General features: G+C 41.7%; 1 protein-coding gene across 11 annotated transcripts in view; it reads left to right on the top strand.

Moving 5' to 3' along the window:
• Nucleotides 1-14,065, top strand: part of HHAT (hedgehog acyltransferase) — a 347,597-nt gene that overhangs the window by 298,056 nt on the left and 35,476 nt on the right. For 2 of the 11 annotated variants that reach the window (XM_027613624.2, XM_027613623.2), the window contains 2 exons: nucleotides 1,148-1,287; nucleotides 1,874-1,977. The exons of 3 other annotated variants lie outside the window; for them this stretch is intronic. In XM_027613624.2, the coding sequence (XP_027469425.2) occupies nucleotides 1,148-1,287; nucleotides 1,874-1,939 (206 nt within the window). In that variant the 3' untranslated portion in view covers nucleotides 1,940-1,977. Of the gene's footprint in view, nucleotides 1-1,147; nucleotides 1,288-1,873; nucleotides 1,982-14,065 lie in introns of those variants that run through there. 6 more of the 11 variants (XM_027613629.2, XM_027613625.2, XM_027613627.2 and 3 more) reach the window with 6 other exon arrangements.

Here is a 14,065-nt window from a genome sequence, read left to right on the forward strand (position 1 = left end):
TTTGATTTTTTACTATTTTATTAGCATGTAATATTTGAAGTCTCTACCTCACACTGGCTCCAATCTACCTGCCCTCTATCATATATGTGCGGGGTGATATTCAGAAGTATATTACAATCAAATCATTATGTTATTTAGCTTAAAGTAATATAATATATTGCCTATCATATCTCAATAAAACTGGGGGGAAAGGGAAAAAAGTATATTACAAATATGTTAATAGAAATTAAAATCAAACCAAAATAATTTTTTTGGTCAGTCATTTAATTGTTATGTTAATCATAATACATTACATCATTAGTTTTTGATGTAGTGTTCCATGATTCATTGTTTGTGCATAACACCCAGTGCACCACGCAGAACGTGCCCTCTTTAATACCCATCACCAGGCTAACCTATCCCCCTACCCCCCTCCCTTCTAGAACCCTCAGTTTGTTTTTCAGAGTCCATCATCTCTCATGGTTCATCTCCCCCTCCGATTTACTCCCCTTCATTCTTCCCCTCCTGCTATCTTCTTCTTTTTTTTTTTTCTTAACATATATTGCATTATTTGTCTCAGAGGTACAGATCTGTGATTCAACAGTCTTGCACAATTCACAGCGCTCACCATAGCACATACCCTCCCCAATGTCTGTCGCCCAGCCACCTCATCCCTCCCACCCCCCCCACCACTCCAGCAACCCTCAGTTTGTTTCCTGAGATTAAGAATTCCTCATATCAGTGAGGTCATATGATACATGTCTTTCTCTGGTTGACTTATTTCACTCAGCATAACACCCTCCAGATCCATCCACGTCATTGCAAATGGCAAGATCTCATTCCTTTTGATGGCTGCATAATATTCCATTGTGTATATATACATCTTTATCCATTCATCTGTCAATGGGCATCTTGGCTCTTTTCACAGTTCAAACCAAAATAATTTTAAATATTTAAGTAAGTCCCTTTATTCTCTAACTGTGTATCTAGTTGCTTGCCACATGGTATATATTCACTACATACAAGGGTATCTGCAGCAGGATTCCCAGACCTGTACTCTAAGGACCACACCAGGAAATCACTTGGGATTTCAGTGCATGTGTGGTTTCTGAAATGAACCACACATCCTAGAATGTATGTTATTAATTTATTTGACTGCTTATCACAGTTACTATAATACCTTCTGCTACGGGTGCAAGAAGAGTTCAGCCCCCGCTGGGCCAGCACATGCCAGATGAGGATAAAAGGGGAGTGCCCTGCTGTCTACCCACTGCTTCTGGAACTAGTGCAAAGATAAAGTCTGAAATGGTAACTATTCTAGTCTTTATCACATACCAGTAGCCAAGAGACCCTTTTTCCCATACTGCCTCCACCAGTCACTACTGAGCATTTGTTAAAAGTATTAAAAATTAAGTATTATGTAATGTGGGATTCAGTAACATTTTGTAACAGGAGGAAATTCAGCAAGAACTGTCATCACCAGGTGTCTCAGCTTCGGGATAAATTCTTTTGTGCAGCAGGACCCATTGTTGGGTTTGTTTCCATTTACCGCTGCACTGGGCACTGACCACCTGCTTTATGCCACGACCTGCATTTATTTCCTGTGGTTGCTGTAACCAGTCATGACAAACTTGATGGCTTAAAGCAATATAAGTTTATCTCTCGCTGTTCTGGAGGCCAGAAATCTGAATTCAGTTTGCTGGACCAAAGTCAAAGTGTTGGCAAGACTGGTTTCTCCTGGAGGCTCTAGAGTAGAATCTGTTTCCAGCTTCCAGAGGCCACCTATATCCCTTGGCTCATGGTTGACCTTTCTCCTCTTCTAATTATTCCCTCTGTCCCTCTATTTCCATCCTCAGTGTGCCTTCTGTCTGATTCCTCGTGTCTTTTTTATAAGGAACTCATGGTTACACCGGGCCCACCTGGAAAATCCAGGATAATCTTCCCATATCACGATCCTTAACTTGATCACATCTGCAAAGTCCCTTTTGCCAAGTAAGGTGGCCTTCGTGGGTTTCAGAGATGAGGGCATGGTCATCTTTGGAGGAGCCGTTATTTATTCTGGAACAGCACAATAAGGTAATGACTGTGATCAAACAGGACATCCGTTCTGTGGCACCACTGTGATAGATTCTTCCTAAAGAGCTTTGATTATAAAATAGCAAATTGGATCTGCCACTAGCTTCATTAAAATGAGAATCAGCCTGTAAAAAGAAATGGTACTTGAATTTCACGGAAGTATGCATGTGAGGTTTGTTATCTTGAGGGTATTTAGAAAGTCATATTTAGGGGAAAACTACAGCTTCGCCTGCTCAGCTCAGTTCCCCCATTCTTTGGGAACAAAGCTCTCCCATCCCATTCTCAATCTGTGCCATTCTGCTGGGGCACACCCTGCACCTGAGATCTTGGGTTCAGAATGTGACCGAGACTGGCCAGTCAGTGTGGCCCATCTCCCCATGCAGAGAAATTCCAGAGTTTCTGTTGGAACTGTCAGGAAAGAAAAACGTTCTTTCCTTTGGGGTTGTGGAGGAGTCAGAACATTGGGCTGGAGCTGGGGCAGCCCTCTTGCCACCACCAGGGGGAGCCAAGTAGCAAGAAAAGCCAACTCCAAGGAAAACAGAGCTGCATGTTGGATGCTATAGTTTTGAGATGACCGACCGCCACGTATTTTTTTGCCCCTAGCTCCAGGAGTTCTTGAAGCTAACATATCTGTGTACTTTCCAGTTATAGGAATTTATTTTTGTTTACTTTTTTTTTACTCAACTCATGTTGGCAGACAGTTCTCCAGGGTTCTCTTGTGTTTGTGCATATCTTTTGACTCTCTTTCAGGCCATATTTCCAAGAATAACTTGTATAACAAATATCTCTAGAAGATGGAAACCATATCTTTCTCCAAAGTAAAGGGTCTTTGTTTACCATCCAGTATAATAAATATAACAATTCAGTATAATAAAGATAATATCTTTCTCTGGGACAAGGTCAGGCAGGTTTACTGCTCGTTATAAAATATTTGGATTTCCTAAGCCTGGGTTTATCTCCTGTGAATACCTTACTGCCTGTGCAGGCATCGCCTGGCTCTCTTTGCATTGCATTGTGGGATGAGGGGCTCAGGAAAATGGCACAAATGCTCTGGCTACTGTTATTGCTGTGAGTAATAAAGTCCTTCGTCTCTGACCCAAGAGTCTTGTGTCTTCTGCCAGCATCCTGAAATTGTGACAAGCTAATTTGTTGTTTGCAAGTAGGGTAAAATCTCAGACCCTTCACTGACTGACAGTCCAGTTTGGTTGGGTTTCTGTCACTTATAACCAAAAGCAGCCTGATTAATGTAGATTAACCTAAAAAATGTAGGTAGAACATACCAGTCTGACAGGTTCTTAAGGGAAGGATACTTGGGGAGATTCTTGTATACTGAATCATTTTTTTCATAGAACCAGTTTTGGGTTCTGTACTTCCTAATACAGAAACTTGGAAAAATTGTATACCCTGTTATGCTTTTTAATGTGGGCATCTAAATTCTTCTGTTATAAATTTAAATAAATATAAAAGATCTCATTTTTGCCATAATATGAATATCGATATTTAAAAATAAAACAGATACCTTTAAATAGCATAGATTGTAAATAATTTAGTGATTTGCTATCCACCATCATCCTTTTAAAATGTATATGGGCAAGACCTTCTTTCACAGTGATATTTCCTTGATCTATTTGTATTTTATTTCTCCCACAGAATTTTGTCTTGTTTAAAAGTTTCTTCTTTTTTTGGGTATCTTCTCTGTAGCCTTGTTGTGTTGTTTGCTTTTTGATTACCATAAGGCTAGAAACGTAAACATTTCTCCTAGACTGAGTCATTATTACTATTATGATTAGTGCACAACTCAGAGTACAAAAATGATAACAGTAACAAGTAATTATTACCTAAAATGTAAAATTTTATTAGAAATGCATTTCTGTTGAGGTGAATAATGTAAGAATTTGTGGTTGAGTAAAGGAGTTTTGTAATTATTCCTTTATTTTGTCCCTCTGTTTTCAAGCTTTTTATTAAAATATGGCCCAGAAACATGCATATAAGAATTTTCTCTAAGTGAACCCACATGTGTGACTGGTGCCTAGAGGTCCCTTCTTATGACTCTACAAATTACTACCTGCCCTTAGGTGACTATCCTGGCTTCTAAATGCACATCTTTTTGTTACAGAGCTTGTTTCTTTTTAAAATATGTATATAAATAGAATCACATACTATGTATTCTTTTGTGTCTAGCTTCTTTGGCTCAATATCATGTTGAGAGATTCATCCATATTTTTGAGGGTGGTTATAGATTTTTCCTGCTTAGTACTGTAAAGTATGCCATTGTGTGAACATGTTACAATTCGTTTCTCCATTCTGTTGTTGATGAACATAGCAGCTATTAGCTCCTCTGATCAGATTGATGACCTGTGGTGAAACTGTGTACACATTTTGCTGGGTGTACCCCAGAGAATGGGATTGCTCTATCACACACTATACGTACATTTCACAGCATGTTGTACCAATTCCCTTGAGGGTTTTACACCCTGGAACAATATCCTGAGGTAACATAAGGATGAGGGGGGGTAGCTTACCTTTCCTTTGTAAGGTGGGATAAAGGATATGAGAGAAGAAGGGAAAAGGAGAACCTTAACCTTAGGTTAATTTTTAAAAAGAAAAATGTGTGTATTTATATTTATATTTATGTGTGTGTGTCTATATATGGAATTGAGGATCTGGAAATTCATTCTTCTAAAGTTATCCATGTTGTTTATACTTTGAAAGTCCTGCTATAACTCACGGTGAAGAGTAGTGCCCTATAGGGGAAAGAAGGTCACTGTTCCATGTCCCACTCCATAGTCTTTATTCCCGCCCAAAGGAAAGGAGTGTTGATCTGGACTGGACCCTGGTTGTTGGGGTGAGCATGTATCATTTAGCCACTGCTGTGTAACAAACCACCACAGTTTAAAGGAAGAAGTATTTATTTAGCTCATGAGTCTGTGTCAGTCTGGGGACTGGCTGGTCTCGGACAGCCTCGGGCCTACATGTGTGGGTCCACCGTGGGGTGGATTTAGCAGGGCTTTCACAGTTCGATGGCCTTGACTGGGATGAACTGATGGAGTCAGGTCTGCTTTGTGTTGACTTCTTGTCATCCAGCGGACTTGCCCAGGCTTGTTCACATGGCAGTCCTCGCAGTTCATGAGGGAGCAGCAAGTGTGCGAGGACTTTAAGGCTTTGGCTCCGACCTGGCACACTGTCACTTCTGCATTCTTTTGGCCAAAGCATGTGATCAAGCTAGGCCAAGTTCACGGGCGGGGCAGTAGACTCCATCTCCTGGTGGGAGGAGCCGTACACTCGTATTGCAAAGGTGTTGATACAGGAATTTCAAGGAGTGTGAGCATTTTTGCGGTCTATCTCAGTTGCATATTCAGAGGGGACAGAGAACTGGCCAGTGGTGTGGCTGTTTAGATGATCCCATGAGGTTGGAGAGGTAACAAGAATCACACTGGTCCCATTTTGCCATCATTCCCTGTGGCCTCTTCTCTTGTGGCCATTTCTTCTTTACCCCCCCTGCAGAAGCTTTCTCTGTACTCCCCGCCCCCCCATGTAGTAGCTCCTATCTTTTTGTTATTTTGGCTGGTGAAGGTCAGGAGAGGGTGTGGGGCTAAGGCCTAGGCCAGCTCTACCTTGCAGTGAAGTAATCACAAGCACTCTTGCACTCGTGTGTGCATGCATGTGTGCATGTGTGGTATCCATACGGTTAAAATCTGGAACAATGGGACATTCAGGCTGGTCTGACCTAAAGGAGCTTCCCTGTGGTCCAGCCTAGCCATTGGAGTTCTGCATAGAGTGTGGGGCCAGAGCCCAGCTAATAAGCAAGTATTCCTTTGCTTTACATAGATGTCTAGGCTGCTCGGTGTTCGGAGTTTCCTCAGGGCTCCGAATAACGTCACTCAATGCCTGTTAGTAGCATCCACTGTTACTGTCCTAACTACTGATTGTTAATCAATGTTTGCTTCACCAGCTCAGTTGATCTGCTTGGCAATCCTGTGAGACAGTATAGGCAGAAGTTACCACAGTGTTACCAAGAACCCTGAGGCTCCAAGAGGCTAGGGAACCTGTTCATCATGACACAGCCAGCCAGCAGAAGGACCATGCGAGTCCCAGGCCTTTGACTCCAGGTCCCACGTTCTTCATGCTATATACTATACTCTAGCCTCTTTGCCCTGTGGGGCCCACATCGAGACAGGCAACCACCGTTTTCATGACAGAACATCTCTGGATGCAGCTGTCGGAGACATAGTCTGTGGTGCCTGGCTCCTTGTTCTATTCCTGGTACTTTTCATAGGGGGTCGGAGGGAGGTGACAGGAATCAGACTTCCAGGTTTTTGGGCTGATAGGCCAGCCCATGGCCATAGCTGGGTTGGCCGCTAGCTGGTCTGCACCACCAAACAACTGTTTTTATTCTGAATTTGCTCAGTTGGTGCAGGACTCTCGCTTACCTGACAAATCAATGCTCAGGTGTTGGCTTTCCCTCTGTTAGGCTTACTCACGCATTGCATTAGCTTGCTCGTGAGCCTGTTTCTAGTATTAATCACCCTTACTCAGACGCAGGAGAACAGGGAAAGAAGATCATTTTGTTTGGGCATGCTGTCTGAATTACCAGAGAAAATGATCTCAGGATGGCTGTCGTGAGAGCCAAAGACCTGTACTACCTTGCACTGTGCTGAAAATGTGGCCCCAGACAGCAACGTGGGCTGCTCGTGGCTCTTTTGTTTGCAGTAAATATCAGAAAGTGGAATCCAGAGGGACTTCCCTTGCCTCAGGAATTCTGTCCAGCACTATGGTCACCTCTCCTGAGTGTAATTAAGGCAGTCAAGTATTTCAATGAATATTCAGTGAATGAGAGTGAAAACCACAGAGAAAAACTGTTCATTGTCTTGAAATAAAGACAGAAACAAAAATGAATCCTGTTTGTGAGTGCCTGTTTAGTACCTCACGGAATAAAGGGTCAGAGGTTGGTGTGGGCAGGCAGTTGAGCCTCACCGGGGCCCTTTTTCTCCGTACTGACTTGCAGTCCTACCAGCCGCCAACCTGTTCACATTCCCTGCTGCTGTGTATTCTTTGCAGGGGAAACCTACTAAGAGAGTAAGACATGGCGAAGGGGGTGCGATGGATTGAGTTGTGTCCCCCCAAAAGATATGATGAAGTCCTACACCCAGTATCTCAAAATGTGACTTTATTTGGAAATAGGGTCTTTACAGAGAGAATCACATTAAAATGAGACCACTGGGGTGGGCCCTAATCCATATGACTGGTGTCCTTATAAAATGTGGAGATTTGTGCACAGAGACAGATGTGCAGAGGGAAGATGTTCTGAAGCCGAGGGGGAAGGAGGGCCACGTGAAGACACGTGCGTGGGAAGCCTGGAGCCACCAGAAGCCGCAAGAGGCAAGGAAGGAACCCCCCCTGGGGGCCTCTGAGGAGGCATGGCCCTGCCAACACCTTGCCTTCAGACTTCTGGCCTCCAGAAGGATGACAAATTTCTGTTATTCAAGCCATACCGTTTATGGTGCTTTGTTATGGCAGCCCTGGGAAACTCCTACAGGTTGTGTGGCGCAGGAAGGTGGTGGGTGCTGGGATAAGGTACTGAGATGGGTCGGCAGTGACTTCTTCCCCACTTAGAGGAACGGAGCAGTTCAGAGCATGAGTCTAGAACCAGAAGGTCAGAACGCTCTCTTTAAGTTTAGTCCATGCCTAATATTCGTCTTTTCCTCATGTGTCCTCTAAGCCAGACAGAGCTGATCTGGAATTCTGTGTCTCCCATGTCGGGCTGGCACACTGAGGCTGCCGGCGAGGTCAAGCAGGACCGAACCCCACTTGAAAGTGGCCCAGCCTCCAGCCAACGTGAGGCTTGAAGCCTCTGTGCCTCGTGCAGGCCTGAGCAGCGCGCCTGCAGGACCCCCTTGCTCCCTTCTGCTCTCCTCTGGGCATTGTCACGCTCCAGCTGCTGCTAGCTCTTTCCCAGAGGAGGAGGCAGCAACTAATTTTAGCCCTAGGTAGGTCTCTAGGAAGCATGTCTCAGGAATTTTCTTTATTTTTCTGGTGGCATTTTCATGTGACCTTGGGGGTGAAAAACTGAGAAGACTCCCCTTCTATCAGTAAAGGAAAAGAGGAAATCTAATATTTTGTTTTAAAGGTGCTCGTCTTGCTGTGCTGTTAGAAGTCTTTAAGGAACTAGGAGTATGTACCAAAGGGAGTTACCTAAAACCTGTGGCTTTTAGAGGGAGAAGGAAGCAGACAACGGAGGGCTGAGGCAGGGGATAGAACACTGCTCCAGAGAGCATTAGAAAGATGTATCTGGCCTGCTGTGGCAAGGCCAAGCCACCCAGTTTATGACACAGAAGCATGGGTTTTGCTTGATTTCCCTTTCCCCGGTTGTCTGTTTACATATTGGGCAGACAGAACCATTTTCATAGTCTTTGTTCCAAGTTGAGTCTCCTAGGTGAAAAGGTCTTTGAGCATGTTTGTTGTAATGTACAAGAGCGGGTCATTTGCATTCTGAGGGTTGCCAATCACACAAAATCAAAAAGATGTCAGACGGCATAATGGGCGCTGTTGTGTGCTGACTTTCAAATGACAAATAGCCTATCAGTGGTCACATAGGCCTGTCTTGGGAGCCATGCCTTTCCTAGGAAAGTCATTGTTTTTTACTAAGCTAGAAGAAACCGTGTAACTTTTAACATAAAAAAAAGTTGCTTCTAGTCCTGTTTTAACATTCTATTCATGTCTACAGTTACCTGTCACTTAGTTTTCTCATATCTGAAGCTTGCTTCTTGATTACTTTTTCACTTCGTGGCTGCCCCAACAAGATTGCTGGAGGGTTGGGTCATACCTTTTGCATTGCTTTAAAAAATTGCTATCATCAGTGAAGATTTTACTAAAAGAAGCCAAAGTACAGAGTAAGGAAATACGAAATTGGGAAGCTTCTCAGCCTATCTGATTCAGGAAAAAGAGGCACAGTGGTCAAGTGAGCCTGGATGAGGCTAAGCTCTTTTTTACAGAGAAAATTGCTTGAAGGAGAGGGCCTCCCTGTACTCTGCCAGTTATTATACTGAGTGCTTAGGATACAGTGATAAGCAAACGTGGCAAAATGTGCCACAGTGCTTTGAGACATAGCACTTTGATAAGTGCTTTGGGAACAAAAAGGTGAATGCTTAACTTTATCTTCCGGGTGAGAAGGTGACATCAGAGGTGGGCTTAAAGGATGAGTAAGTACCAGACTGGACGGATAGGTACAGCACGCACAAAACCAGGAAGCCATAAAATTGCACATTGCAGAAACTGTAAGCATCTCAAGATCATGGTGGGAAAGAGGCAAGGCATGGTTTTGGTGAATGGGCTGGTTGCGCCAGAGGACTCCAAAAAGTTATGAAGACCATACTTGTCATGCTACAGAGTGTGGACTTCATCCTTAGTAGGCTGGGGGAGCGGTGGGTCACAGAAAGACTTTTGCAAGAGAGTAACATGATTCTCATTTTTGAAAAATCAGTGTTGAGGTAATATAGAGGCTGATTTGTAGAAGAGCAGTACTTAGAGCAGAGAGGCCAGTCAAGGGGCTGTGTGAGGGATGACAGGAGATGCTGGCTGTCAAAAGACAGGAGAAGTCTTCAGAATTCTCCCAGGGAAGATTTTAGGGAATTATCTAAGACTTCATAATTTGTGTAGTTTAATGGTTTTGGTACCTGAGATGAACAAAAATACTTGAGGTTTATATGCTGTTTTTGTAGGTCAGTTAGATTAATTTCTGAATTTTGAAGAAAAAATGGCCACTACAGACTTCTCTGTTTCCTTAGCTTTGCCTCTGGAGTTTGAGGGAATATGCAAGTGTGTCAAGGAAAATGCCAAGGCATAGAGGTGGTCTCTGTGGAGATAGGCAGCTTGCTCAGTAAACTGCCTGGATTAATTCTTTTTCCAAGGCCAATTCATCCAGGAAGGATCATGGGTCATGTGTTATAGTTTTTTGTTCTTTGCAGATATTTTCAGGTTTGTCTTTTGTTTCTTAAACATAGTGAGTACAGTTGCTTTATAATCTGTGCTTGATACTTCCAATATGTTACATCTGTATTTACATCTATTGTCTTCTTTTTGTGCTGGGTCTTACCCATAGCTCCTCTTTCTTTATATGCTTAGTTACCTTTGACTGCATGCTGCTCATTGTCTTCTGTAATTATATGTGGGGTTGAGGCCTACCAGGAAGGTATCTTCCTTCCTCCAGACAAAATTTGTGCTTGTATCTAATAGATACCAGAGGACATGGTTCATGGAGAGATTCACTTCTTTCTCCCCTTCTTTGGAAGAAGGAGGCTATGTTTACATCCGGCTCACCATTAACCTGTAGGTGATTTGATTCCTTTTTAGGCCCCAACCTAATGTGCTTTTGTGATTTGCCTAATTAGACTCACTACTTTTAGCAGGCCCTGGAATTTTTTTTTTTTTTCTGTTATCTTACCCCAAATATTGTAGCCCAGTCTGGAAAGACAAATGTTCTCATGACAAAAACATTTGTAAGAACTTCCCTTGTCTCCCCTCATTCTCATTTTCTCTTAGATTTTGGCCAGGAAATTCCTTATGATTGTGCAGAACATTGCCAGCCTTTTGAAAAAAATTAAAATATTTAGCAATTTTAGTTGTTGTTGTTTTTTTCTTTCCTTCTGGTGAGAATTTTTTTTTTCTTCCAGTTGCAGAGAGAATTGATCTAAATAACGTAACTGCCATAGCCAGAAACAGAAGTCTTCCTTAGATTCTGTAGAAATCCTAATTTTCCTCTGAGTCAAACATACCATTTGAAACATCCGAGAAATGATAATGTCCTTCAAATATAAACAGAAGGCATCATATAAATTCTTGATAAATGAATTCATATTGGATTGCTAAGAGAAGGTAGATGTATTTGAGGAATCCCTTAATTTCTGAAGGCTGTGTTTCAGTCGTAGTGTAGAAGGGTGGTAAAGGACTCTGAAGTCAAACACAATTGAGTCGTTTTACTAGCTTTGGGACCTTGGACAAGATACCTATCCTAACACAGTGCTTCTCACCTGTAATTTGAGAAAAATATATACCTCATAGGTGACTGTGGAGATTATATAAGGTAATGAATATAAAACCTTGAACAGCCCTTACTGTGAATGGTAGCTTATTATCGGTAATATTAACACTATTCCACCTATGTAGGACCTTTTCTTCTGTCAAAAATAGTTTGGTGGATATTCAACATGCAAAAGAATGAAGTTGGATCCCTACCTCACATCATATACCAAAATTAACTCAAAATGCATCAAGACCTAAGTGTAAAAACTAAAGGTACAAAATTCTTTTGGGGGCAAATCTTTGTGACCTTGGTTGGCCAGTGGTTTCTTATCTATGGCATCAAAAACACAAGTAACAAAAGGAAAAATAATAGATCAGTTGGACATCATTGGAATTAATTTTTTGTGTATGATTCAAAAGACATCATTGGGAAAGTAAAAATGCAACTAGAATGTGAGAAAATTTTGCAAACCATATATCTGATCATTTGTATCTGGAACTCATGAAGAATTATTACAACTCAATAATAAAATGACACATAATATAAAGTGGGCAAAGGATCTGAATAAACATTTATCCAAAGAAGATATACAAATGGCCAATAGGTATATGAAAACATATTCAACATCATTAGCCATCAGGAAAATGCAAATAAAAACCATAATATGATATCACTTCACAACCTGTAATAAGATTGCTGTAATAAGAATTGAACAAACCCAAAATGAAAAATAAGCATTGGTGAGAGAAATTTGAACGCTCATGCACCACCAGTGGAACTGTAATATAGTTCTGTTTATAGACATTTTGGAATATAGTCTGGAACTTCTTCAAAAAGTTAAACAGAGCTACCCTGTGATCCAGTAATTCTACTCCTAGGTGTATACCCAAGAAAAATGAAAATATATATCCACATAAAACTTGTACATGAATGTTCAGAGTAGGATTATTCATAATAGTGAAAAAGGTGGGAACAGCCCATATGTCCATCAATTGATGAATAGGTGAATAAGATGTGGTATAATCTATACAGTGAAGTATTATTCAACAATAAAAAGGAATGAAGTACTGGTACATGCTACAGCATAAATGAATGTTGAAAACATTATTGAAAGTGAAAGAAGCCGGTCACAAAGGACCACATATTGTATGATTCCATTTCTATGAAATTTCCAGAATAGGCCAATCTATGGAGATAAAATGTATATTAGTGGTTGCTTTAAGGCTGGAAGGGATGGGAGTTTAGAGGGTTGTGGCTAATGTTCACGGGGTTCCTTTTTGGGTGAGGGGCGGATACAATATTCTAAAACTGACTATGGTAATGGTTGCACAACTCTTGAGTATAAAAGCCATTGAATTATACACTTTACATGGGTTAAGTGTATAGTATTTTAATTATATCTCAATAAATTTGTTTAAAATTTGTTTGGGGCTAAACGATAATTGGTCTGGCAGTTACTTTATCTGTTACTCAATCCATCTGTCTGTTTGTCTGTCCATCTATTCATTTATCCACCTGACTTTGCTTCTTTCAGTTTATTCTTCCTTCCATCCTCCCATAACATTCCATCTCATTTTCTCTTTCCTTTTTTTTTAAGATTTTATTTATTTATTTGTTGGTGAGAGAGAGAGAGAGAGAAGCGTGCTCACAAGCACAGAGGGAGAAGCAGGCTCCCCGCTGAGCAAGGAGCCCGATGTGGGACTCAATCCCAGGACACTGGGATCATGACCAGAGCCGAAGGCAGATGTTTAACTGACTGAGCCACCCAGAAGTCCCTCATTTTCTCTTTCCTATTTCACTCTATAAATCCAAAAACATTCAGTGGTCATCTGTTAAAGTCCAGGAATCATGCTACTTCCTGCCTTTTGTCATGCTAGTTTGGCATTTCTAGTATCCTTATGAGTTGCAACTGCCTAGCATAAGGTGACTTTTCCAAGCTCTCCAGAGGAAATGCTCTTTATCAATCCATCCAGTAAATGGATTGATGCACACAAGTGGGAAGTTTGTTATGTAACCAGGGGTATGCTGAAGTAGTAGGAACACCTGGGCCACATCTAATGAGTCCTCAGAATGGTATGTAGGAAATTTTCTGGTTTTGTTTATTTGCTATGACAACTCAGTGTTAAATATGTATGACATTCTCTCTTGCCTCCTGTCTGTGGCTAAGTGCGGGTTTGATGCCTGGTAGCTGCATTTCTCATTATTAACACAATGTTGAATGATTTCAGGGTTGACCTGGTCTAACACAGCTTAGTTAATGAGATTGCTCCCCTTTGTGTCATCATTAATCAGTATGATGTCAGCTCTTCTCTGACCCAGACTCCAGTAGTTTCCACAGTTGATGCTCATGAGAATCACTTGAAAAGCTTATTTAAAATGCAAAACCCAGAGTCCCTACCTCTAAGAGATTCTGATTCAGTAGATCTAGGGTGGCACCCAGGAATCTGTATTTCAATAAACATCCATAGTGAATCTGATGGAGATGCTCCTTTTTTCACCCAGAGATCCTCCCATAATTGATCTGTCAGTGCCAGCATTACTTAACAACATGGGAAACTTCTGGTTTCCCGTCTAGTGCCCTCCTGTGCCAGTCTCTTCAAGCCTGGAGCTGTTGCACCATGGCTAGGAAGGAGCAAACCTTGTTCTGTATGTGAGCCTCTCCCACTGTGTTTAGTGGGTAGAATCTGTAATGTGCTTTGAGATTCTTGAAGAAGACAAGGACCCAACCGCTCTAGGTCACTTTCCTAGGTCCAGTGATGGAGATAATCCAACCTGTAACATATCCAAGTAATCACCATCCGAGTGTAGATGCGTATTGTTAGATATCAGATTTTTGCACCCTCTTCAGTTTGCTCGATTTGATAGGGAAAACAGAACTTGAATTTTAGATTAGGATGGAGGCGCCTTAGGAAGGCAATGACAAGGGCCAGCAGAGAGTGGAATAGGGGCAATGTTAGTTGTAGTGAAAACTCTTGTCTGAACATGGATAAC

This window comes from Zalophus californianus, chromosome 10, assembly GCF_009762305.2.
Source record: "Zalophus californianus isolate mZalCal1 chromosome 10, mZalCal1.pri.v2, whole genome shotgun sequence".
Taxonomy (NCBI): domain Eukaryota; kingdom Metazoa; phylum Chordata; class Mammalia; order Carnivora; family Otariidae; genus Zalophus; species Zalophus californianus.